Source organism: Colletotrichum orchidophilum (genome assembly GCF_001831195.1).
Source record: "Colletotrichum orchidophilum strain IMI 309357 chromosome Unknown Scaffold_106.1, whole genome shotgun sequence".
NCBI classification, from domain to species: Eukaryota; Fungi; Ascomycota; class Sordariomycetes; order Glomerellales; family Glomerellaceae; genus Colletotrichum; species Colletotrichum orchidophilum.
Window position 1 is genome coordinate 49,161 of NW_019173062.1, and position 23,014 is coordinate 72,174.

Consider the following 23,014-nt stretch of genomic DNA (forward strand, 5'->3'; position numbering starts at 1 on the left):
TGTCCAGTTCCCATCCCCTCTTTTCAGCGCTCCTCGCTCGCCCTTGTCCCCGGATCCCAAGCCTTCACCTTGTCACCACGATGTCGAGACCGGCTGGGATCATCTTGAGCCTTTTCTGCCTGCTGGCGCTTTTTGCCTCGCTTTCCAACGGCATCGATTGTTACAACTATAGGGGACAAAAAGCGACCGATCAGCAACAATGCAGCGGATCCGATGCGTGTTGCGGATCAAGTGACACATGCCTACCGAACCGACTCTGTTCTAGTGCTAAAAACGCCCCAAACATATTGATTCGCGGACCTTGTCTGAAGAACCCTTGGTCCAGCAATTGCGCAGAGATCTGTGTTTTTGGTAAGTAGGCTGTTCCTGCGTGGTCTATGCTGTAATTAGCAAATTACATCTACTCATGATGGTTTTTATCAACAGAGGAAACGGCCTCAAACACGGGCTTGCAGAATGGCGTTTATCCAAGGGTAGAAATTTGCGATGAGAGCATAGGCAAATATTGCTGCCGAGATGGCGAAACCGGGTGTTGCGACAACGCCTCGCGCATTACCTACCTCGATGACAATGGCAACCGGGTCTCCGCCCCTCCGACCTCGACCACTTCGAGCAGTACAGCGACGGCGACAACTACATCAGCAACCAGCGCAGAGACGACGTCCAATAGCCCAACCTCAACCACCAGCCCTGCCAACGGCTCAAACTCCAGCGACGGCGAATCTCTCGCACTCAAAGTCGGACTCGGAGTCGGCATCCCGCTCGCTGCCATCGTAGCAGCCGTGGCAACCTGGATTTTCCTCCGTGCAAAGAGACGCAATAAGCGCGAGGTTCCGGGATCGGTCGCCCCCGTCACAAATTTCTATCACGATGCGCAAGAGGATTATGCCGCCAAGAACAGCACGTATCAATACGGGCAAGATGCAGATTTCCGGAACCGGGGTCAGGACAGGAGGTACGAGATGCACGAGATGGCATCGGCTGATGATAGCCCACAAGAACTCATGGGATCGGAGGTGCGGGAGATGCGATAATAGCAAAGACGATACGGCACGCGGTGTGACGAAAATAGCACCCCTTAGGAAATCGCGTACTGTCCTTAACTCCCAAGGTATTATACCCAAATGATTCTTTTTTTTCTTTAGGAAAAAAGACGACTATGTAATTAATAAGTTTGGAATTCTATATCGGACTTTTTTGATCATTAAAATTGCTAGTGGTTCGTTATGGTACTTTATCATTCTTAAAGCGGAAATCTAAAAGGGGCGAAGTATTTTTTCACACCGCGTGGGTCACGGTAAGCGCGTCTGCAGTCAGCTTACGGATACCAGGGGTGGCATTCTGATTGTACTAGCGCGGGACTCGGGCGAAATTCGGAGGCGCAATGTTGTGGAGTTGGCCTATCACAATAAGTGATGATGTCTCAAAAAGAAGAAGGGAGATTAATGTATCACAAGGTCAAGTATGTCTGGTGGCGGAGGGAGTGTATCGGCCAGGAAGCCTGGGAATCAGGCAGATACTGATTGACCTGCCATCTCAGTAAATGTACGTGCCTTACAATGTATGAGCATACTACGGACTATAGATGACCTTTTCTTTCAAGACACTCACACCATTCGGTGCCTAACGTCTATGATCTAGGCAACCCGTAGATGGATAAGGTAGGAAAGGGAGGGGCAGAAAGAGTGGATCCAACAGGGATAGTTGGCTGTTCTCTCACCGCAGTACGGATACTTATTGACTTAATTCGCCCACGACTTCTCCAGCCACCCGAGTTGCATTTGAGACAGGGGGATCGGTCCTGCCATCGAGCGTTCCACTAATCCACAGTGAAGACGCCGAGACTGCAAAAATTTTGGCCGAATCAGAAAGTCAGGAAGAAGCATGGAGGCCTCAGGAGTCTGGAGACAAAAAGGTAGACAACAGAAGTGCGACGACCCCCCCACTTTCTGTAGAGTCACTTACTACTTTACCAGTGTATCCGTACCAAAGTAGGTAGAAGAACAGACAGTATGCGTCATCTTAGCAAGAACATGCTACTGATAACTTTATTCAAACCCCAATGGATGCTGTATCACTACATGCTTCCTTCAACAATGAGGGACGGGGAGGAAACGGGATGGCGGGGTGGCGGCTTAGATGCAGGTACAAAGGCGATTGTGCTAAAAGCAGGCAGACGTAGCCTGCCCTGTGAAAGGAGCTGCCGACTGGCCCCTTGGTTCCTTATTACATCATATTTCTCGACTTCTTCCCTTTCATGATCGTGAGACTTGTTCAAAGCAAAAGTGATGCTATGTAGATAAGAGTTTTGTGAGCTTTGTGTTGCTTTCTCGTAAGTGTCGCATTTAGTCGGCAGCGGGTAAGATGCTTGCAGGCCATTATTCCCTTCCTACCTACCCAGGGGGCAAGTATCTTCCCCTGTACTGTAAATGCCATCGTAAGAACCCAAGACTGGGAATATCGACATGGTCTTGATTAGAATGGCTGATACAGCCTGCTACCTGGATATCAGCTACTATATTGTAGTTTCAAAAGTGTGGCTTGCTCTGATGAAGCTTGAGTGGGCGCCAAGCCTTAGACTGGCAACTTTCTATTGACTCGACATTAGATATCACAATAGCTTCGTGTTTCTAAGACGTTGTTTTGGTACCAGACTTCATCGATTACAAACTAATCAACCTAGCTCGAATACCAAGTGTGAGCAACGGTCCTGTTTCTTCTCCTTATCTTTTGAGAATCCAGCATATCTTTCTACGTACTATTCGCTCAATTGCTCCTATATGGCCTGACTCGCGAAAATAGATTACGTCTCACGTTCGGTTCTTCGGATGTGCGTCACAAATAACGTCACAGTAACAAGCATGGATTCATAGCACGAGAGTGTAGAAATCATTTGTCGGATGTCATCACTCGGCACTCACGTCTGAACACTTTCGTACCTATTACTTGATAAGTTGATAAGTCTGCCGCTCTCTGGCTATGCGGTAAAGTTGCCCTGATGCTCAATTTTAGAGGCAACTTTACGCTCAACTTTAGACTTCATGAAGGATCTCGAGGCTACTATCGCATTATTGAACCTTGACCACATACCAATCTCGATCAGTCTTCGAACTACAAAAGGTGTCAGAATTGATGTCCGCAGTACCGTGTAGTGATATTTGAGTACCTTGCAAGAGACGAAGCACGAGCGAATTATTATCATCTATCCACAATACAAGAAGTGACTCTGCGGGGCTCGTGTCATGTCACTGTTTGCACTCATTATCCTTTCCTGGAGGTCTCCCCGACGACAGTCGAATCTCGATTGCTTAGACGCTAGTCTTGAACTAGAATGAAGAGAAATTGAAGTACTGCCGCAGTGTTCAGCATGAGATCACCGCGAAAAGAGCTCTAGCATCGAAGATCGACTCGTTCCATAGCAGTGACATGTTATCCGTGACACATGGTGGCGACAGTTTCATTACAAGCCATTGGAAACGTCTTTCCTCATTCGTGTATCCATTCCTATCAACCAATGTCATCTAAGGAAACGACGCGCGGAATAGCCGCTCCATCTCGCGACAGCCTCCCTTTGAGGTGAGGCTTACTCGTCTTAACTTGTCGAGATCACAGACTCCTGGTCTCATATTGAGCCAGACGCGCAATCGAGCGTATCAAACATCTGGATTCCTTCCTCCTCACGGCTGGAGAAGGATATTACCGGTTATGACGAACCAGTGGGACGTAATTCTAAGCTCAATCCAGTCACAATCGCGCCAAGGTGAAGGCGAGCGGAGGGTGGAGCACTGGAGGTTGTCATCTTTAAAGTATGGCAGGGCCTCGACGAACCTACCAGTGATGCTGTGACTTGATTGATCCATCTCAATACGGAAACGACGTCGGCACACGAAAAGCATCGTGCCGATGCATAAAAGTTTCGGACATCCGGCTAACAGCGTTGCCGTTGCGCGCGTAGAAAGTACGCTCAGACCAATCTCCGATTTGAGTATGTGAAGAACCGAGGCATTTACCGCAGTATAAAACACATCAGACGAAATGCAGAAACTCTGCCGACGATTCTAGAACCTGTAACAGGTCTTCAGCAGATAAAAAGACAAACACGTGTGGTGGAGATTTTCTCTTTGTTCAACCACACTACAAAATTGACAGAAGCCTCTTGCTACGTACTGGAAGACTGGCCTTGATTGAGATATCGTCAAATGAATGTAGTTCGATATACCACATGTTCTCATTGCATCCACTACGTGCACGACGGAAGGCTTCACAATTGGATTGGGTGGATTATAATTAGAATTATCGCTCCGACAGAGATTGTCGCGGGAAGAGCGGAGGTTTGCCCCGATGAGCGTTCCGTGAGGCTGGACCTTCAGATATCGAAGTCCCAACTCTTCAGCAAGGCCGGAACATAATCTCCATAATCCGTGAAGTCACTACCATTTACGTTGTTTTCTTCAATCAGTTGAAATGCGGACTATTCGAAACAGGCTTGCCTTCCGGTGGGAGAATTTTTGAGGCTCATGTCATATCTTCAGATGATCGGTGTGCAAGCCACCCGTCATCGCCTATTCCGGACAAAATACCGAGATCGCCGTCTGTCATGAGCAGAAATATGATGTCACGGAAAACCAATTGACAAAACATAACGGAAATAAAGCTTCAACAGTCAAACGGCCGTCATCTGAAGGCGGTCTCTGTCTCCGTCATCTCTATTGCAACCGAGGGATCTTTCAGTATGGCACACCATCCCTGGTTTCCTGCACCCCGATTGGAGAACCTTGATCACCCACTCGAGTATACTTTGCGTTCCGTGGATGTCGTGCCTGGACAGGACCCTCGCCAGGTTCAGCCGGCCGACCGATTTACCGGATGTGACAGTTCGTCATCACCATAAGCGACGTCAGTATCCCGCCGTTGGGAAACGCTCGGGTATGAATGCTTTTATTCGTCCCAAGAAGTCTACGAGATGGCCTTGTCTAACCCAGGCCATGAAAGAAGTGATGAGGATTCAACCTTGGCAGAAGCCTATCGATACAACCGGGGTAATCCATTCTCTGTTTCGATCACTGCGAACACCAGAAAACACCATTTCGAGGAAAGGATTTATACCTTCGACTCGCCCGCTTCTTCAACCTAAATGATAGTCTGCAACAAACCAACAACCATTTTATCACACTCAAAGAAAACATGAAGACTAGTCCAGCCGCCGCAGTCTCCCTCATTCTGGGGTTGACCCAAGTCCTCGCCAGGCCTGTAACTGACCCGAATATTGATATTCGTGACGCTGCCACCAACGCCCAGCCCGCAGCGGGCGAGTCACGACCATCGGAGCTCGACCGCCAATCTTTGAACATTTTCCTTGGCGGCGAAGACGTGGATTCCATCAAGAACAACAATCCCGATCCTAAGTCCAAGATTTACCCCAAGAAATCGGACCGTGATGCGCCGTACGCCAGATCCGAGAGGGATTTGAAGGCTAGCATCTATATTCCAAAGACTTTTTCAGCTTCATCAAAGAAGCAGCCCGTTATTTTGGTTCCGGGCACTGCCGCCATGGCCGGTACGACATTTCGCGCGAATCTCGCTCCTCTGCTGGCAAAATCCGACTTTGCCGACCCCCTCTGGGTCAACATCCCAGAAGCCTCGCTGGACGATGCGCAAGAGAACTCGGAATACGTCGCCTACGCCATCAACTACGTTCAAGACATGACTGGCAAGAAGCCGGCCGTCGTTGCCTGGAGCCAAGGCAACCTCAACGCGCAGTGGGCGCTAAAGTACTGGCCCAGCACGAGAGAGGCCGTGACCGATCTTGTGTCAATGAGCCCCGACTTTCATGGAACCAAAGAGGCATTCGCGGCTTGCAAGACTCCCGCCGCTGCCCTTAGCTGCACTCCTAGCGTCTATCAGCAAATGTATGAATCCCAGTTTGTAAAGACTCTTCGTGCAAACGGAGGCGACAGCGCCTATGGTACGTTTATTACTCCCCCAGGCTCTCAACCTGTTCAAGTTCACGCCTCTAACTCGATGCATCCAGTCCCCACCACATCCCTCTTCAGCGCAACGGACGAGGTTGTTCAGCCGCAATCGGGCCCAGTCGCCTCAGCCATTCTGAAGGATGGCAACAGCGCCAAAGTCAGCAACATTGAGGTCCAGAAAGCATGTCCCGCGACGCCGGCCGGCGGGGAAGTCACCCACGAAGGCATGCTCTACAACTCACTGGCATTCGCTCTCCTGAAAGACGCTCTCACGAATGACGGACCTGGGAAGCTGGAGCGCATCGACAAAAAGGTCTGCCTCGATCCTGCGGCCGGCAAGCTTGACAAACTTGAGATCTCGGCCACGGAGGCTGTCTTGGCTGATGCCGGGGCGAATGTGCTTGCTTATCCCAACAAGGTTAAGCGTGAGCCCGCCATTAAGGACTACGCCAAGAACTAAGCAGAAAACACGTGTTTCATTGTTAGCAGACTGGCGTGTACTATTCTTGTAACATAATATGTTCAGTACTTTGTCAAGAAAAACCATACACGGAGCGAGCGAGCGAGCGAGCAAATCAGCGTCTGTACAATTAGTTGGCTTCACCGTTTGGATTATTATCTAGAAAACAAAATTCTGTATTCACTGCTTTAAATCTGATCCTGATCCACTGTGTTAACCTGCTCGAATGATATGCATACGACCATGGATGAGCTGGTACTTTGTGGAATGTGTGCCGCGGGACCGGGATCAAAATGTTGGGTTTTTAACAATCAAAGATCATGGTGAAGTTTGATCAGTTCTCAAGTGAACTGGCGCTATTTCCTTATTATTAATGGACTCAGAGAATATGACGGAACGTAAGAAGTATCTGAGAAACCCGTCTGCTGGGCCCAGGCCAACCCTTCGCGGCCCACTCATCTCCTAGATGTTGGCAGATGACATTCAATGCCTGCGCCCCTGAATCATCAATCTCCCAAACCTGAAGGCAAAATGGCAGCATAGTATGCCAGTATGGCTATCGCTTCAGGCTTCCCATCAGCCATCTTCCGGGTAAAGTCTACAGAGACCATCAAGGACCAGGAAAAGACCATCTGAATCAGATGCTTCTGGCGCAGGAATACCCGGGTATCTAGATCATAAAGCGCGACTTGTACCAGCTCGACGGTAGACATGTAGATTTTCTTCTCAGCGGGCGGAATGTTTGGCGATGCGGATGTTAAACCCAAGATGCCGTCACATTCGGGGCCCAGACCCAATGACATCAGAGAAACGAGCTCCGACGTCTTCAACAATGCCTAGGCACGACTGAAAACTACCCTCAGATCTCTATGGATTCTTGCAAAGTTGATGTAGCAGTCGCTAAAGGCGTCAAAGTCAGGGCTGCGAAAGGCAAGTGCGTCGATGCAGAGCTGACGGCCGCGGAGGGCGGAGAACAGGACCAGGGGGACGCAGCTGGGCTCCTTGATTCGTGATTTTTGGGGCTTCAAATGATGAAATAGCTCTCGTTTGTAGCTGAAATGTATGGCGGAGAAATTCCGCCGCATGTTCTGGCTCGAAGCTCGACATGTGCCGAGCAGACAGGGCGAGGATATCGCGCATGAGATAGGGGCGTCGGCACCGGATTTGAGAACTGACTGGGTGTCTCGTTCGATGAGATGCTCTTCGAGCTCTGGTACGTGAAGTGCCAAAGAAAAATGCACGAGGAATCTTATGTGCGTCATGTTGATCATATGATGCGACCGCCTGGGGGGGCTTGGCCGACAACATTACCGGCACAGCCTATCAGGTGACCCAAGTCCGGAGTTGGAAATGACAGCAGGGCTTCTTCCACTCGGAGATCCATGCGGCGAATCCGGATTCAAAGTCGCGATATCGTAATCGCTCGCCGGCTCGAGTACGTGCATTTTGTAAGTTTGACTCTCGCACACCGCCTTGAAACCGAAGCTTCCGAACGATTGAACAGTTGCAGTGTGCGTGATCGAGGCCGGTGTCAAGACTGAAAACACACAAAGGCAACCATTGAGGCACTTCCATTTGACTAAAGGTTTGGCTTCGCTGGTCATCAAACCTTTTATGAATCTACACAGCTAGCTAGGCATACTCGTCCAACTTCTCTAAGGCATGACGCTTTACGAACGTGGGCCTCAGCCGGGTTATGTTTTCCTAGCTGCGCCAGGTTTCACGGGTGATCAGTTAAGCATACGGTGAACCTACCCGACTTTCATTGATTTCCGGAAGAGATAAGTAAGGGGCTGTATGTAAATGAATGGTAACCAAATACAGCCAAAACTTTTACCCGTATTTTGTAGAGCCTGCCGTTGACCGGTAGAGATATCTGCGGCCTCTCATGCCATGTCCGCCGACGAGGACCTTTCTCGAGTCGTGAGCATCGCTATGTATTCAATACTACCAGCCAATTGTAAATCACATAGGCTGAAGAAAATCTTTGATCATGAACGAATTCAAAGGAGCATTGCACTTGGTCACGTTTCCACCGGCATTCCTGTCCTCTTTTCACTCCTAAGTATTACTTCCCAACGAAAAATGGCCTCGTATAACAGATTGGAGGGGACTTTCTCAACTATGTCATCAATTCCACGATCATCAATAATATAAAGTTCAGTTCTAAGCACATACTTCGTACATTGGTTTTTGGAAGGATGCCTTCGCTCCGTACCTTGATAAATGGCGAGCGATAGAATTTGTCGTTGTATTATTCTCCAATGTAAATTATGTTGTACTCAACGGGGTTTGAAACCTGGTCTCAAACATGATCTCTTCTTAAAGTCGGTATGTCATATAGACCTTGCCCTTTGCCTTAAAAAACCTAACTAAATCCTCAAGCTCGGATCTCTGTGACGGACGTTTAAAAGAGCTGGTACATTGAAATAACCTGCCTCAAAATTCCTCACTGGTGTCCGCGTGCAGTGATCAACTTTCCTCTAAGAGTGCTTGTGACATGACCGGCAGTGGGATGGTCGTTCACCCTGCCTTCAAATGCAGAAGTTTGTGAAGCGACATAGTACTGATGTTGTTGCCAGATCCTCAACGAGTCCCGAGCTTCATATTTAAGGCTCAGCCCATACGAGCCTTCTAAAAAGGCAGTTTTCAAAGACTTGAAGTCGTTAAGCGTGATAATGAAATCACGCTCACCAGCGGGTAGCCTGCTTGCATGCCACTCATCTCTATGAGACCAGAGCAACAGGCTCTCTGCCGGTGGAAATTCCAGCCAGTGAACCTCGTTGCTGAAATTCTGCCCCCCTGCATGCTGCGCCGCCACAGCCCTCGTGGGAGCAATTACGCGCCAATCCCTTTTGGTTTTCGGTGCGAAAGACGCCTAACCAGCACACCTGCCTAGGCATTCCGCGAGGCGAACTCTTCTCAGACACATCAACGAGGGGGTCCAAGGAAAGCAGCCCCGCCAACGTCAAAAGAAAGTGGCCTGCACTCCAACGTTCTTCTATATCCCCGTTCACGTCTTCCCCGCTACTCACGAATGGTAAAGTGGTGCTTGGACTCGTAATCAACCGCTCGCAATGGCAGATCCATTTGGGATTATTGGCGTTATCGGCGTCGTAGGCCAAGTCGTCAATGCCGGAGTCAAGCTAGGAGTAGATTGGAAAGAAGCGCCGAGCGACGTACGGAGCTTCATGGGTGAACTCGAGGTACTGAAAACAGTCTTGTCCGAGACTCACATGAACATCATCCTAAACCAGGATTTCAAAGACGCTTTCGAAGGGCGGCAATCCACGGTACTTTCGCATCTTGCCGACGGAAATTCGTCATCGAACCCCAGCGCTCGGGGTCTCCTTTCCACTTGCAGCGACGAGCTTGGAGACCTGCTGAAGAAGCTGCACAAGCAGAGCGAGGGCCATTGTCTCGGCTGGCAAAGACTGAAAGGGGCGTTCCAGAGTGAACGAGCCCACACTGCTGTGGACGACCTTCAACGACGATGTCGACTGCTCAACAGTATGGTGGCTATTGACAACGTCGCAATGACAGCAGCCACCTTGGAACATGTCAAATGCACGAGGGATGAGATGCGGGCGCAGCGGATAGACGAGAACAGGGCCAGGATTTTAGAATGGATCACCCCGATTGACTATTCTGCACAACAAAGCGACAACCTGGAACGGAGGTGCGATGGTACCGGGCAGTGGCTCATAGACTCTGCTGAATTCAGGACGTGGGTCCAGACTGACAAGAGCATTTTGTTTTGCCCCGGCTTGCCAGGTGCTGGCAAAACAATCTTGACCTCTGTCGTGATTGACTATTTACATACGAGCCTATCCGATGATCCAACAATCGGGGTGGCCTACCTCTTTTGTAATTTTCGACGGCAACACGAACAGACTATGAAGGATATCCTGGCCAGCCTTCTCAAGCAGCTGTGTCATGCTCTACCCGCACTTCCGGTTGAAGTACAAAGCCTCTACGAAGCCCAAAGGAGAACAAACGCGCGGCCATCGACACTCGAACTAATCGAATTGATCCGAATCGTGGCAGCCTCACTCACAAAGACCTTTATCCTCATTGACGCTCTGGATGAGATTGAGCACCAAGCCGGCGATGCCCTGTTGGAAACCATCGCGGGCTTCCAGAAGCCATCAAACATCAGTCTCTTTGCCACTTCCAGACTCATCCCGAGTATCACGCAGCGATTCGAAAATGAACCGACTCTCGAGATCAGAGCCACGGATGCAGACGTGGCGAGATACTTGGATGGTGCCCTGGGACTGCTGCCAGCGTTTGTGATGAAAAATGCAGAATTACAAACACAAATCAAGACAAAGATTGTTGAGAGCGTTCATGGGATGTGAGTCATACCTCATTATCGACGACTTCCCAAAAAAAAAGAAAAGAAGAAGGCTAAGCTTGGAAAGGTTTCTTCTTGCGAAGCTCCATCTCCAGTCATTGACAGGCAAAAGGTCGCCAAAAGCCGTCAAAGCTGCTTTGCAAAAACTCGCAACCGGCTCTAGCGCGTACGACACCGCTTACGATGAAGCCTTTGAAAGGATCGAAGGCCAACTAGAGGACCAGGCAATTCTCGCCAAGGATGCACTGTCCTGGATTGTCTGTTCAAGAAGGCCGCTCAGTGTGGTCGAGCTACAGGAAGCTCTTGCTGTGGAGCGAGGCGCCGCCAAACTCGATCCGGAAAACCGCCCCGAGATGGAAGATGTAGTTTCTGCTTGCGCCGGGTTGCTCACAATCGACGAACACAGTCGTGTAGTGCGACTCGTCCATTACACTACGCAGGAGTATTTCCAGAGAAACAAGACCCGGCGGCTTCCTGAAGCAGACAGTCTGGTAACGACGACGTGTATTACCTACCTCATGTTCCAGGCTTTCGGCGAGGGTCCTTGCGGAAATTGGAAGCAATTTCATCGTCGTCTCGAGGATCACCTTCTTTACGACTACGCCGCGCGGAACTGGGGTTACCACGTTCAAGAATCATCTCTCTTCGGAGGCAATGTTCTAGCCTTTCTGGAGAGTCGAGAAAAGTTGGACGCCTCGTTCCAGGTACTCATCACAATCGAGAACTCGTTTGGTATACCTGAACGACCATACGTTCCGCCTCTGGGCTATTCTGGCCTCCATGTAGCTGCTTACTTTGGAATCAGAGAAGCCTTCAAGGTTGTTTCGAATGGAACCTATTCAAACAAGAGCAACTCTCTCCAGGGCCAGGCACACTACAATCCCGACAACAGGACACTCGACATCAACGCTCAAGATGAAACAGGCCAGACGCCGTTGTTTATTGCTGTCTCAAGGAACTTTGGCGATTTGATAAGAGATCTTATTGAATCTTATTCTGCAGACATCTGCAAGGATAAGGATGGGCGAACAATATTATCTTTTGCCGCCCAAAGGGGACACTTTGAGATTGTAAAGTATCTTATCGAGAGCTGTAAAAGCCATTTCGACATCAACGAAACCGACATAAAAGGCCAAACCCCTCTAATCCTCGCATTAAACCATGGCAACGAGGAAATTGCAAACTTCTTGCTTGAGGTAGATGGAATCAATCCCAACCTCAAAGACCAAAACGGGAGAACGGCCTTATTCTTTGCCGCAGCTTATGGGCACGAGTCTACTGTCAAGCGCCTTCATGAAACAGGCATAATTGATGCCAACGTCAAGGATAGCAACGGTCGAAGTGCGTTTTCTTATGCAGCAGGATATGGCGCCTTTCACGACCGCAAGAATTCTCTGAGGGAAGACATAATCAGCGTCAGAACAGGTTGCATGGACAGACCAGAAGGTTGGCCAGGGCATCAAACAATGCTGACGTCTTCCATCTACCGACTCATAGCCATACGTTCAAATATAGAAGCTCTCAGAGAGCTACACAAGGCAGGCGCTGATACCAACTCACAATGTGTCCACGGACGCACGCCCTTGTCGTACGCATGCGGTGCCGGCGGTTCGGCAACGATAGTAAGATACCTATTGGAGCTGGATGACATTGAAGTTGACGCCAGGGACAACGGAGGCCTAACCCCCTTGGCGTACGCAGCGAACAAGTCGGACAGTGAGATTGTTCTCTGTTTACTCCGGACCGGCAAGGTTGACGTGAATTCGAGGGATGTATTCGGACGACCGATTGTGGCTCAAATATGGTGTCCCATCTTTGATGACGAAAACGTGGGAGGCGCAAAAGCAACAAAAAAAATCGGTGCGGCGATGGAAACAAACATGCTGTTGATCGGGGTAGGGGGAGCTGATCCGAATTTGCGCGACAGATTTGGGCAAACGCTGCTTTGGAAAGCCATCTTTTGGAACGTTGCGATACTGGCTGAATACCTGGTCGAGACGGGTCTCATCGATGGGAGGTTGAATTTATGTGATGACAAGGGCCGCTCGCCGATGGATCTGATGGCTGAAACCCCGGCCCAACACAGGCGGGAGATTTCCCCGGCGCTCGTGGAATTGTACGATAGGTTGCAAGGCCTGAAGCCTAGGAGTTGTTGAATTTGGATGCTCTTCCTCTCTGATCATCTGGGACTCCCACTGCAGGCATTATCAGGGGCACGCAATGGAAGGGAGGTTACAGAGCATTCGATGATTTCCAAGGAAATACGATAACAATCGATTCGAAACTAGATGAGAGCTCAAGGAAATAACAGATGTAGATGACATCAAAACTCCAAAATGCCGAACCCAATGATTTCCAATCTCCCGTGTCCCCTTCTCTGCCTGCCAGCCACGGACCATCCAATCCCCTGTGCGGTTTCCATTGCCACCGATGTTATCCCTCTTCAGTTCCCATAACGCTCCCACACGAAATACAGATAAAATTTGTTACAACTCACTCATAACAACTAGTAGTAAAAGGAGATGGCAGAATTGTGGTTCTGATCGCCCTTGTGTCCCGTGTGACCTCGACATGTTCCCTGTCTATATCCTCCCAGCAGATTGTTTCCCATGCCCTCAACTCATAAAAGTACAATCCATATCCTCATAAAAGCGCCCCCATGATATCTTTGACGACATCTCCAAAACATAAACAATCTAATAAACACTACTCACACGTCTTCATGTCTTCGTAGTATGATGATGCCCATAACTCTTTCTCACCCTCTCACTATCACTTCACAGTCTCTAGTTGCTCCAATCGAACCCGACGCAAAGCTTGCTCTTCTTGCACACAGCCTTGGTGAGAGTCTGGATGCTACCACTGCTCAACAACTCGAGGACCTGCATGTTGGCCTCGAATTCGCGGGTGATGAAGTTTCGGATCTCAATGGCGACGAGAGAGTCTAGCGGGTAGTGCGACAAGCTGCGGGTGACGTCAAGATCCTCAATCTCCATCATCAGGACGGCGGCAATCTTCTCGACCAGGCCACGGCAAACGACCTCCATGGCCTCCGTCTCGCTGCGAGACGCCTTGAGGGCGGCGTTGAGTGATATGGCGCCGTTGGCACCGGCCTCGGCGGCAGCGAGCTCCTCGGCCGCCAGGCGCAGGGCCTTGAACTTGGCATCGGGAGTCCAGAAGGGCTGGATGCTGGGCGTGATGCGCATACCGGTGATGACGTGTTGGTTGCAGACCGAGGTCTTGCCCGAAATGGACGCGCCGATGAGAGCGAGGACCTCGGCCTCGCAGATGCTATCGGATCCCAAATTCTTGGCGACCTCAGCGGCACGCTCGGCGCTACCGTCAGCCAAGTAACCGGCATCAGAGACAGCGGTCAAATCGAGCGACGTGGCGGGCAGACCCAGAGCGAGACGGTGCTGGACGAAAGCGTTGAGGAAGCAGTTGGCAGCGGCGTAGGCGGCTTGACCACGGTTGCCGACGGCTCCGGCTGCGGAGGAAATGGCAATGAAGAAGTCGAGCTCGGTCTGGCGCTCCTGGAGGGCGTTGTGGAAGTTCCATGCACCCTGGACCTTGGACTCGGTGACCGAGGTGTAGTCGTTGAAGGTCATCTGCTCGAAAAGAACGTCCTAAGTTGATGTTAGTATATAGCGTATGAGTAGGATAAGGTTGGTGACATACGCGAAGGACCATGGCACCGTGGATGACACCACGGACGGGAGGAAGACCCTTGAGACCAGTGTTGAACAATTGCTCAACGCTAGATTTATCAGCAACGTTGCACGGGCGGACGGTGATGTGAGCACCATCGTTAGCAGCCTCGTCGATAAGCTCCTTGACCTTGCCGGTGGCAGATCCGCTTCGGGACAGGAGCACGAGGTTCCTGGCGCCGTGAGCAATCATCCATCTGGACATGCTGCGGCCGAGACCACCAGTACCGCCGATGAGGAGGTAGGTGGCGTCAGGTTTCAATAGAGCCTTGGCAGCCTTGGAAGGAGTAGCCATTACAACATCCTCAGCATGAGGAACAACGACCAACTTGCCAGGACCCTGAGTGGATTGCAGCGTCTTAAAGGCGGTCTCCATGCAGGAGACAGGAAAGACGGTGGCAGGGTCGATGGGTCGGAGCTGGTCGTCAGCCAGGAGCTTGGAGACATCAGCGACGAGTCTCTCCATGATCTTGGGCCTCTCAGCGGCAAGACCAAAGATATCAACGCTCAGGAAAGAAGCGTTGCTGTCAGACTGGCCCATGTCAAGGCGGGTAGCGCGAGAGCCATCCTTCCTGCGAACATCAACGAGGCAACCGAAGCGGCTGAGGCAAGCCCAGCTCTCTCTCAGAGCATCAGCGCCGGGAAGAGTGTTGAGAACGACGTCGACACCCTCGTCGTTGGTTGCGCGTCTAACGGCAGCTCTCCAGGTGGTGTTGCGGCTGTAGAAGATGTGGTCCTCCGGAACATTATAGTGCTGCATGAGAAGCTTCTTCTTGGCGGCAGTGCTGACAGTCACGAAGATCTCAGCACCAATCATCTTGGCGAGGCAGACGGAGGCCTGGCCGATGCCTCCACCAGCAGAATGAACCAGGATACGCTGGCCCTCACGGAGGCGGGCCTGCTCAACCAAGCTGTAGTAGGCAGTGCAGTAAGCCAGGGGAAGGGTAGAAGCGTCCTCGAAGGACATTTTCGAGGGCATAACCATGGCATTGGCAGCGGTGGTACGAGTGCGAGTAGCGTAGGCACCGTGGCTAATGGTCAGAGCAGCAATGCGGTCGCCGGCCTTGTGGGCCTTGACAGCAGAGCCGACTCTGGTGATGACTCCTGAAGCCTCGACACCAAGAGCATGCTTGTCAGCCTCGGGAATCTGGCCCTTGGCGATCATGACGTCGCGAAGGTTCATGCCGACAGCCTTGACGTCGAACTCGATCTCATCGTCACCAAGAGGCTGGGTAGCAGCAACATCGTCAACGAAGTGCACCGTCTCGATGGCGCCGGGAGTGGAGAACTCCATCTTGAGGCATCGGTTGTCCTTGCCAAAGGGCTGGAGCTCAACAACGCTGGGGTTGGTCTCACGGTGGACGAACTCGTTCATGTCCTCATCGTGAACGATGCGAGGAGTGGAGAGCTTTCCAGATCGCTCCATGAACTCAAGCTCACTAGTGGAGGAGGCACTTGCACCGAAGGCAAGTTTGAAGATCTCGAAGATGACAGCGGCGGAGTCATCCTCGTCAAGCTGGTTATTGTCATCCAGATCAAGGGTAGCGAAGGGCAGAACAGTCTCCGAACGGACGGTTCTGCTGAGACCGATAATCATGTTCGACTCAGGTGAGGTAGCCTTGTCATAGGCACCACGGACAACCCACAGGCAGCCCTGAACACCGGCAAGCATGCCACGGACCTCAGCGAACTGCTCCTTGGTAGGATTGGCGAGGAAAGGTTGTTCTATCTCAGTGAGAACGACGGTGAGCTTGCCCTCGGTGTTGACTTCGTGCATGGTACCCATCTCAGGCAGTCTTGAGGTAGCGCTAGCGAGAGCGATGGCAAGGCCATTAGCCAACATCTGCTGAGAGTTGGAGTCACCGTGAATAATGGCGACGTCGACATCCGGGAGAGGAGCATCGACCTTGACACCCGAGGCACCATTGATCTTGGTCTTGGACTTGCCCGATAGCGACTTCAAAGTTCCAATCTCCTCCCATTCAAGCTTGTAGCAAAGCTCGCGAGCAGGGTTGCTGGCCAGCTCGGTCTCTCCATCAATAATGGGAGAAACGGTGAGCTCGTCAATCTCAATGACAAGGTCGTTGGCTTCCGATGTAGCGAAAACGGAAACCTTGGTAGAGCGGGCCTCAGCAGGGAAGTCAGCCTTGCAGTAAGCCTTGAGGGTACTGCCGGCCTCCTTGGTGAGGGCGGTAATGTCGCGAGAGATAGACATGCGACCGATGGAGGAAGGGAGGTAGACAGTGTTGATGTCAGTTCGGCCGGCGCCAAGAATGGGCCAATACATCTCAATGACCGACTCCAAGAAGGTTGGGTGGAGAACAGAGCTGGTCTGGTAGTGGTTGGGCATGTCAGCCGCAACATCGTAGGCCGAGATACTACCAGTGGAGTACTTGTTCGACGCCTTGCAGTCCTTGATGCACTGGAACGAGGGGCCATAGCCAACACCGAGCTCAGTCAGGCGCTCGTACATGTCGTTCTCGGCAACAGCAACAGCCTCAGGCCCCTCGCTAGCCTTGATGGTAGCCTCAGCTCCACGAAGAGCGGCGAGCTTCTGCTCCTTGCCGTCCACCTCGTTGGTCTCGGTGCCATGGAGGGCAATAAGACCGACACAATGCTCTGTCCAGCCACTACCGTGTGACCAAGAGCAGATGCGGAATTCTTTCCAGGTCTCGGATGCAGTCAGGTTGGTCTCCTGGTGAGGACGCAGGTTGATGGTCATCTCAACATCAGCATCCTGCAGAGCCAACGGCTTGACGACGGACACATCTCTCAGCTCGAACTTCTCGAATGAAATCTCCTTGCGCTGAGCCCACTGAGCGGAAGCCTCCAAAGCCATGCCGATGAAGGCAGAAATGGGGAAGATTGTGACCGACTGGATCGCGTGGTGGCGAAGCCAAGGAAGGTCATCCAAGTGGACAATGTTTCTCCACGTGGGCTCGAGATCACTGGAGTAGATGGCCTCAAGACCAATCAAGTCATTTCTGGGTGATTTGCGGTACTTGTGCATCTGAGTCATGCGGGACTCTTGCCAGTACTTGTTTTGGTAGTTCCAGGCATAGCGGGGAAGATCGGTCAATAAAGACGGCTTCTTCCTCAGGTTGGGGAAATTAACATTGTCCATGTTGAGGATGGCACCCTTGGTGATAAGGTTGCAGGCCAGATCCATCGCAGACTCGACAGCATCCTTCTTGCGGACAAGGGGAGAGGCGTAAGGCACCTTCATGGCAGCCTCTCCGACGTGCTTCAGGATCTGTTTAATGGGGCCCTGGAGAGCAGAGTGGGGACCCAATTCGATGATCATATTGACACCGGTCTTGTGCTCGCCAACGGGCTCCAACATCGTCTCAAGAGCCTCAGAGAACCGCACAGGGCAGGTAAGGTTGTTGACCCAGTAGTGGGCCTGGCACTCGAAGCCGTCGATCTGGTGTCCGTAGAGGGAAGAATGGAAGCGAACATCGGTAGTCTGAGGGTGAGGAAGATCAGAGATGGACTCGCGGTATTCCTTGGCAACAAGGTTCATGTGGTGCGAGTGGTAAGCTGTCTCGACCTGCAGACGTCTGTTGAACATCTGCTTCTCCTCGAGGTTCTTCTCGAGCTCGCCGAGCGCTGCTGAATCACCGGAGATGGTCAAGCTGGACGGACTGTTGTAGCAAGCAATTCTGACCTGCTGCTGCTTGAGAGCGTCGATCATGGGCTGAACTTCCTCCTTGGTTCCGCCAACGGCCATCATGGAGCCCTGAAGATCGGGATTTCTTTGCTTGAGGATAGGTATAAGACGACCTCTATGGTAGGCAATGGCCATGGCGGCCTCGAAGCCAATGATGCCAGCAGCGTATGCGGCACCGATTTCACCACTTGAGTGACCAGCGACAGCTGCGGGGCGGATACCCCATGTGCGAAGCAGGTCAGTCAATGCAAGCTGGACAGCACTGCAGGCCGGCTGACTGATGTGAGCCTCAGAAACCTTGGAGGATTCTTGGTCCTTGCTGAGTTCCTCGAGGAGAGACCACTCGGCGCCCAACTTTCTCAGGCACTCGTCGGCTCTGTCGATGGCGGCAGTGTAGATGGGGTACTGGCCGTATAACTCGCGACCCATGCCCCACCACTGAGCACCCTGACCCGTGAAGACGAAACCAATCCTCAAGGGCTCGGTTTCCTTGCCGGGAATGACCTTGCCACTGTTGAGGGTCTCGATGAGCTCGAAGGAGTCAGTGGCAGGGATCGCAACCCTCCACGGGAGCATGGAGCGACGCGAACCAAGAGTGTAAGCGATGTTGTCCATGAGATCATTCTGGAAAATCTCAGGTCGTTGCTCGAGGTAGACGACGAGGCTCTTCATGACAGCACCGACAGAGTTCTTGTCATTGGCAGACAAGACGTAGATCTTCTTGGTGCTCTTGGACTTCTTGTTGTCAGGAGGAGGAAGGTTCTTGGAGTCCTTCTTGGGAGCCCCAGTGTGCGGTGCCTTCTCAAGAACAACGTGTGCGTTGGTGCCACCGAAACCGAAGTTGTTGACACTGATGTACTTCTTGTTCTTGGGGAAGGGCCTCTGAGTGGCGGGGACCTTCATGTTCCACTCCTTCCAAGGAATCTTCTCATTGGGCTTCTTGAAGTCATGGTTGGGGAGGAGGAAACCTCTCTCCAGCATCATAGTTGCCTTGATGATACCAGCGATACCAGACGCCGCTTCCAAATGTCCAATATTGGACTTGACTGAGCCAATAAACAAGGGATCTTTTGTTGATCTGTTCTGACCAATCACATTGTGAATAGCAGTGGCCTCGATCGGGTCACCGACCTTGGTACCGGTGCCGTGAGCCTCGACATAACCGCAGTCATTGGGGTCAAGACCTGCGTTTCTGTAGATCTGCCTCATGAGCTTCTCTGTGCAAGTTGTCAGCGAATGGCTTCATGGTCAAGTGAATATGGTATCGCATACCCTGTGCTGCGCCACTAGGCATGGTGATACCAGGCGTCTTGCCATCCTGGTTGATACCAGTACCTCTAATGACGGCACGGATTGAGTCGTTGTCTCTGATGGCCTGGTCAAGAGGCTTCAGAATGATCATACCGCAACCTTCGCCACGGCCGAAGCCGGTACCGCGCTGGTCAAAGGCAATAGATCGGCCAGAGTCTGCGAGCAACCTGCAATCACTGTGTCAGCACAGGGGAAAAGTGCGACGAAAAGCATCCAAGCGTGCAGCGCGGGCTTACCTGCAAGACGAGAAGGAAATCCAAAACTCGGGCAACATGTTCAGATGGCAACCACCAACAATCGCGGAAGTTGACTCGCCGGCACGCAAACTCTGGCACGCCAAGTGGAGGGCGACCAAACTCGCTGAGCAAGCGGTGTCTGCTGTGAAACTCGGTCCCCTGAGATCGAAGAAATGTGAGAGTCTGTTGGACTGCATCGCATGGGCACACCCTAAACCATATGTTAGCGCAATTAAACGTTTGGGGTACAGGGGTCATCCTCGTACCTGTGGCCTGGTGCATGGGGATCGTGTCACTGTCCCTGAACAAGTGACTCTCGTACTCGGCGAAGCTGCCGCCGACAAAGACACCGACGTCTTTTCCAACAATCGTGTGCTTGGGGATACCGGCATTCTCGAGAGCCTCAAATGTGCACTCGAGCAGAAGACGCTGCTGGGGGTCCATGGAGATGGCCTCCTTCTCTGTCAAGCCAAAGAAAGGGGCATCGAACGACGCCAGGTCGACGTCCAGGAAATTACCGCCCTCGGCGTGGTAAGCTCCAGTCTTGCCCGGATTCGGGTGGTAGAAAGCCTCATGGTTGAAGCGCTCCTTCGGCACGGGAGTGAAGCCGGTTCTGGCGCGGGAGCACAGCTCCCAGAACTCGGCGGGGCTGGAGACGCTGCCGGGCATACGGCAGGCCATACCGACGATGGCGATGGGCATCTGCTTCAAGCCGGCGTCGCTGCCGCCGACCGGGTTCGTGTAACCCTGGCTCGTCGCATGAGCACTGGCGCTGCCGTTCGAGTGGCCGTTGGGGTGGCCATTTGATGATTGTCCGTGGATGTTGAGGCCGACGCCGTCTAGGGGCCCCACAGAGAGGCTAGTGAAGCCATCGGAGGTGGTATCGGAGTGATCGATCGGGGTCATCATGACAGGACTTGCCGAAGGCGATGTCCCCGATGAGGAGTAGGACAGCACGCCGGGCGCCATGATGAAGGGTGGAGGAGGAGGAGGAGGAGGATTTGCGGAAGCCGCTGTTGTGTGTCGATTCTATTCGGCAAGCATTCGTCGAAAGCAACGAAAAAAGTGACAGCGAAGGTTCCGGCGCTCTAGGCGTTCCTTACAATGACCAAAGAAGACGGGAAGAATGCGGATGAAGAGGAGGAAGAAACGAAAGGCGGACTGCGTATGCTCTAGATAGGAACTTGGGGCTTGGAAGAGGGCAGGCCGGATTGATATGGGAGTACGTACCAAGCCTCGTTGAGATGAGTGAGTGTGAAGAAACTTCTTTCCTGGTCCTGGTTGGGATTCTTTGTAGGGTTTTTAGCTGATCAACGGCCATGGGGAAATATCACACTTGATGGTGCTCGCTCCGTCGCGAGTGGGTTGACATGGAAGGGACTGGTTGGTGATCAGATCGCCAAGTCGGCCGGAGTTCCTCGCACAGACTAGCCTGTGTGATTTAGATTTGCCTGACGGTTAGGTAGATCATAGGGAGATCCCGAACGTGCATACTAGGCGCAGGCCAGGAACGAAGATGGGCCATCACGGAGAGTTGCCAGGGCACATCCGATGCCGGGTTGCCCATGTCGAGCCGGAGGAGCGGAGCAGCGGCAGTCCCTGCTAACCACGACGTCGCCTCCCCCAGATTCACCAGGGAGGACTGGTTAATAGCAGCACGAGGGTGGTGGCCTGGTGGTGGCCTGGTGGCGGCCGAGGCGAGAAGCTTGTACCATGTCTATGGTTAATTTGGTCAAAAGCAAGTCCTCATGAACTGATTATGCGTAATGTGTAGGCAAATTGGTATATCCGTTCGCTATATTCGAGCATCACTGGAGAAGGGATATGCGGTCCATTGAGCAGCGAGAAGCAGCCCCGGCGGTTCATCGTTCAAAGGGGTGGTTCCACATCCAATCGGTCACCGTGATTCGGAGACATGATCAACTTCAAGGCGGTTTGCCCTTGATTCGCTCGATGCTGAATGGCGTGAAGAGGTGCCTTAGTTTGTTTGTAGTTGAGCGGCACTGCCAGGTTGGTATGCAGTTTGTTACGCAGTTTGCTTGCAGAGTGCAGAAGCCGGACGTTTGACTCGGACCAAAGACATGACGGCGCAATGAACACTCGAACCTCCTGGACGGGGGCCCGGTGGCGTGGTTCGGCAGTGAGGTGGTGAAGTCGTCGTCGAGGCTGACCAGACGTTGGGGGATTGCCATGGTGCCTGCACCGGCACGCCGCACCAGACGGCTGGGGGTTTCTCTTGGGGGTGGAGCAATCCCACTGGGGTACTGGACCGTGAAGCAGCAGCAACGGCGAGTTGGGCCCAGGAGGTGGAGCAGCAGCGGCAGGAGCAGCAAAGCCAAGCACCCGCATGGCAACGCAGCACGCAGCCACGCAGTGTTCTCCGTGGACGTGGGAGACGAGGTCATTGCGGCGTGGTCCCGACTCGGCCTAGCGGGCCGGAGTGGAGAACTCTGTTCCCGATTATGTAAGGGCCCTACGCCACCGTGATTGGCCCCCGGAGGCTCTTTGTGAGGCTCACAGTATGGACTCATGGAGGCTCTGTGGGGATTCCTCTGGGGGCGGGCTATTTGCGGCCGATGTCTGGAAGTTGCCGCTGCAGTGGCGAGCCAGTAATTCGGTCCCAAGGGAGAGCAACAAGGAATGAAATCCTGCAGCCTCTGGCCCATACTGACCATCCCACTGAACGAGACAGAGGCAGAGAGAGGCAGAGCAGCTCTGAAAGCTGCCCGTAGAAGAGATGATGGGGCGGAGTGCATATTTCCCCCCATCTCCAGGCATCCGTCTGGTCCTATTTGCTGGGAATATCTGCGGCTTCTGTGGTTTCTGCAGGACATTCTCCTGCTGGAGAAATCCAACGTGGCGGAGCTTGTTTCTTCATCTGCTCTCATGTTGAGTTGGTCTGGTAATCGGCGCTCGTTTGTTCTTCGGTTTGGAAAAGAGTGTGTCTTGTGTCAAAAGCACCGACGGTCGTGATAGCGGCGGCGAAGGTGTCGAGGCGCTGCGTCTGTTCTCCGCCCATTTTCGTCCCGATGACATGGTCAGGAACAGTACAGAGGCCTATCGCATCACGCACACCTAGACCCCCAGCCAGCATATGCGGTGCCGGTTCATGTACAGATGAGTAAGAAAAACCAGGACCGTTCCAACGTCTGTCTTACTGTAAGACAGCCCAGCGAACGGGATGGAGTGGACACCCAGTAGCAGCAGCAGCAGCAGCAGCAGTACCTGCACCTGCGATATTATCCGGCGGGTGAGACATCTGGGGAGAGAAGGGGGAATAAAGCAGGGGTTGGAGGTACAG

At 52.4% G+C, this 23,014-nt stretch overlaps 6 protein-coding genes across 6 annotated transcripts; 4 read left to right on the forward strand and 2 right to left on the reverse strand.

Annotated features, from left to right (window-relative positions):
* Window positions 1-80: 80 nt before the first annotated feature.
* Window positions 81-1,034, forward strand: CORC01_10569 (uncharacterized protein; the record flags this gene model as incomplete). Its single annotated transcript, XM_022622196.1, has 2 exons — window positions 81-351; window positions 427-1,034. The coding sequence occupies 2 exons, from the start codon at window positions 81-83 to the stop codon at window positions 1,032-1,034; spliced, it is 879 nt and encodes a 292-aa protein (XP_022471275.1).
* Window positions 1,035-5,184: 4,150 nt separating this feature from the next.
* Window positions 5,185-6,432, forward strand: CORC01_10570 (uncharacterized protein; the record flags this gene model as incomplete). Its single annotated transcript, XM_022622197.1, has 2 exons — window positions 5,185-5,965; window positions 6,032-6,432. The coding sequence occupies 2 exons, from the start codon at window positions 5,185-5,187 to the stop codon at window positions 6,430-6,432; spliced, it is 1,182 nt and encodes a 393-aa protein (XP_022471276.1).
* Window positions 6,433-7,268: 836 nt separating this feature from the next.
* Window positions 7,269-7,703, reverse strand: CORC01_10571 (uncharacterized protein; the record flags this gene model as incomplete). Its single annotated transcript, XM_022622198.1, has 1 exon — window positions 7,269-7,703. The coding sequence occupies one exon, from the start codon at window positions 7,701-7,703 to the stop codon at window positions 7,269-7,271; it is 435 nt and encodes a 144-aa protein (XP_022471277.1).
* A 1,806-nt stretch (window positions 7,704-9,509) lies between these two features.
* CORC01_10572 (ankyrin repeat protein) lies at window positions 9,510-12,945 on the forward strand (the record flags this gene model as incomplete). Its single annotated transcript, XM_022622199.1, has 2 exons — window positions 9,510-10,789; window positions 10,902-12,945. 2 exons carry the CDS (start codon window positions 9,510-9,512, stop codon window positions 12,943-12,945), a joined length of 3,324 nt encoding a protein of 1,107 aa, XP_022471278.1.
* Window positions 12,946-13,575: 630 nt separating this feature from the next.
* CORC01_10573 (beta-ketoacyl synthase domain-containing protein) lies at window positions 13,576-22,118 on the reverse strand (the record flags this gene model as incomplete). Its single annotated transcript, XM_022622200.1, has 7 exons — window positions 13,576-14,415; window positions 14,468-19,383; window positions 19,439-19,644; window positions 19,714-19,924; window positions 19,980-20,726; window positions 21,208-21,430; window positions 21,795-22,118. 7 exons carry the CDS (start codon window positions 22,116-22,118, stop codon window positions 13,576-13,578), a joined length of 7,467 nt encoding a protein of 2,488 aa, XP_022471279.1.
* Window positions 22,119-22,450: 332 nt separating this feature from the next.
* CORC01_10574 (uncharacterized protein) lies at window positions 22,451-22,606 on the forward strand (the record flags this gene model as incomplete). Its single annotated transcript, XM_022622201.1, has 1 exon — window positions 22,451-22,606. The coding sequence occupies one exon, from the start codon at window positions 22,451-22,453 to the stop codon at window positions 22,604-22,606; it is 156 nt and encodes a 51-aa protein (XP_022471280.1).
* Window positions 22,607-23,014: the final 408 nt, after the last annotated feature.